Source organism: Sitodiplosis mosellana, unplaced genomic scaffold, assembly GCF_009176505.1.
Source record: "Sitodiplosis mosellana isolate CC-2019 unplaced genomic scaffold, AAFC_SMos_1.0 Smas_scaffold_6866, whole genome shotgun sequence".
NCBI lineage: Eukaryota > Metazoa > Arthropoda > Insecta > Diptera > Cecidomyiidae > Sitodiplosis > Sitodiplosis mosellana.
Window position 1 is genome coordinate 1 of NW_022602006.1, and position 2,325 is coordinate 2,325.

Sequence of the window (2,325 nt, forward strand, 5' to 3'; positions counted from 1 at the left end):
TTTCTCGCTAAAAAAGGTTCACCTCTAACACCCACCTATCCATTTACAACAACGGATCTACTCAATTGGTCCGCCCAAGTGGCAAAAGGATTACAGTTTTTGGCTTCAAATGATCCTTCTATCATACACCGTGATCTAGCTGCTCGAAATATCTTACTTTGTGAAAATAAAGTGGTGAAAATTGGTGATTTCGGTCTGTCACGGAGACTGAACGGGAGTTATGTTTATGTAAAAACATCATGGGTAAGAATGACAATGAACGACAAATGGTCTTTGAATAAAAATTGACTATCAAAGGATTTTTTCAATTTATAGGCTCCAGACCCACTCCGATGGATGGCCATTGAATCACTGCCAGAAGAAGATGAACCGAAATTCAGCGTAAAATCGGATGTTTGGTCGTTTGGTGTTGTACTTTGGGAGTTGTTTTCAGAAGGAGACGATCCATATTACATCTCGAAAGAAGACCTGTCAGAAGGCGTCCGATTGAAAAGACCAAAAAAAGCTACGAAAGAAATGTGAGAATCGAACAGTACACTGCATGAGCTGAGAATTTGTTACGAAAACGTCGAATAATTATGATTTCAATGTTCGCAAATAGGTATGATCTTATGATGTCTTGTTGGGAGGAAAATCCAGAGGATCGTCCATCGTTTGATAAGTTAGAGGAAATGCTTTCGCAAATTTATCTGAATGCTTTGAATGGTGATAGAGACAATGATAAGGATAAAAATGAAGACATCCTAAGGAGTGTGAGAGTAGATGATCTGAAGTTCAATGATAGAGCAAGCCTGATTTCAGATGCAACAGAGGAAAGTGACTCCATTTCGGACTACAATTCGCCTTAATGATAGTACTTTCTCCCTTATCATTTTCAAGTTATTAGTTGTAATTGAACCAACGCAACCAAATAAATGTTCAAATCTGACATTCCACATGAAATTCATTCAACGTTTATGCTTTTTAATCTTTATATGAGGAGAAAATATCTAGTTGAAAGCTATATGTATTTTTATCATGATGACGTGCAAAGGACAGATTTCTCACACATTCTCATCAGTGAAAATGATTAAAATTTCCAAGGAATTTGTAACAGCATCCGGCCGAGTTTAATGCATGCGTATGTTATTATCACTTTTTCACTATGAAACCAATTGCCCAACTGTGTTCGTTATAATCAAAGTAATATCAAAAGTAAAACAGAATGACTAAACGAATGAAGTGCAGTAATGGTGTCCATTACAAATGTATGTTGCATTTGACAGCGGTGATAACCCGCATAGAAGTGAATACATTCAGAGTATTGATCGATGAAAATGATTACGACCAGATATAAATTCACGCAATCCATAATTTTCATCTATTAAATACACACGACGATGATAACGGTAGTTCAGCGGCGACCAGACAGTTGTCGCTACTAGTGTAGAATAATGAGAGAAGAAAAGAAGAAGCAAAAAAAAGTTGTTTACTTCTTTTTCTTTTCTTTCTCCTCTTCTCTTATTCTTCCACACTAGTAACGACAACTGTCTGGTCGCCGCTGAACTATCGTTGTCATCGTCGTGTGATTAAATAGTTTCAAAGCAAAAATAATTCAGTGAACATTCAGACTGCGTCGTAATCGTACTGTTATCAAATAAATTCATTTGATTAAAAAGAACTAACTGAATCGATTGATTGCCGAGTTATTCAAACATTTTTGCACCAGACATAACAAAGAAAGAACTATTTTCAAAGTCGGACGCAATTCGCTACTGTAAGTTATAGATTCGTATTAAACTTTAGTACCATCACTGTACTCGTTTGCGGTGTTCTTTCATTCAAAACGTTTTCATAGGAACGAAGATGAACACATTATATATGATCATATTGCTTGTTTCATTTGCGGCTTTTACTGAACAAGAATTGGCAGCAAATTCGACTGTTTCCATGGGTAATTCAACACTTTCAGAATCGATTTTTCATTTTAAATTTTATAAGATTGCGATTCAATTTTTTGTTCCATTTGTTTTTACATCATGATTGTTCGATGTCAGTAGATGATGAGCAAGACAAAGGGTAAGCTAAACTCTTGAAACCCTAATTCAGAGCAGTTTTATCATTTTCAGAATTTTTTTCCCCCTAGATTCCAAATATCGAACACAACGAATGAGCTTATAAATGCTATCAAACGAGGTATGTATTTGAAAATGATAAAACGACTGTTTTTTTGTATTTTTGGCTTTAAATTACATATTGTTGAGGCAAAACTATTTACTATGATTTGGGAAAAATATGCAAAAAAAAAACGTTTCGAATTTTTTTTTTGATTGACAGAACAAGTGA

At 35.0% G+C, this 2,325-nt stretch overlaps 1 protein-coding gene across 1 annotated transcript; it reads left to right on the forward strand.

Annotated features, from left to right (window-relative positions):
* Positions 1–16: 16 nt before the first annotated feature.
* LOC129579993 (tyrosine-protein kinase receptor Tie-1-like) lies at positions 17–942 on the forward strand (the record flags this gene model as incomplete). The annotated part of the gene is given in 3 exon segments (XM_055470186.1): positions 17–243; positions 316–518; positions 602–942. Coding segments are annotated over 3 exon segments (677 nt in total), but the record flags the coding sequence as incomplete, so codon positions are not given.
* Between the last annotated feature and the right edge of the window lie 1,383 nt (positions 943–2,325).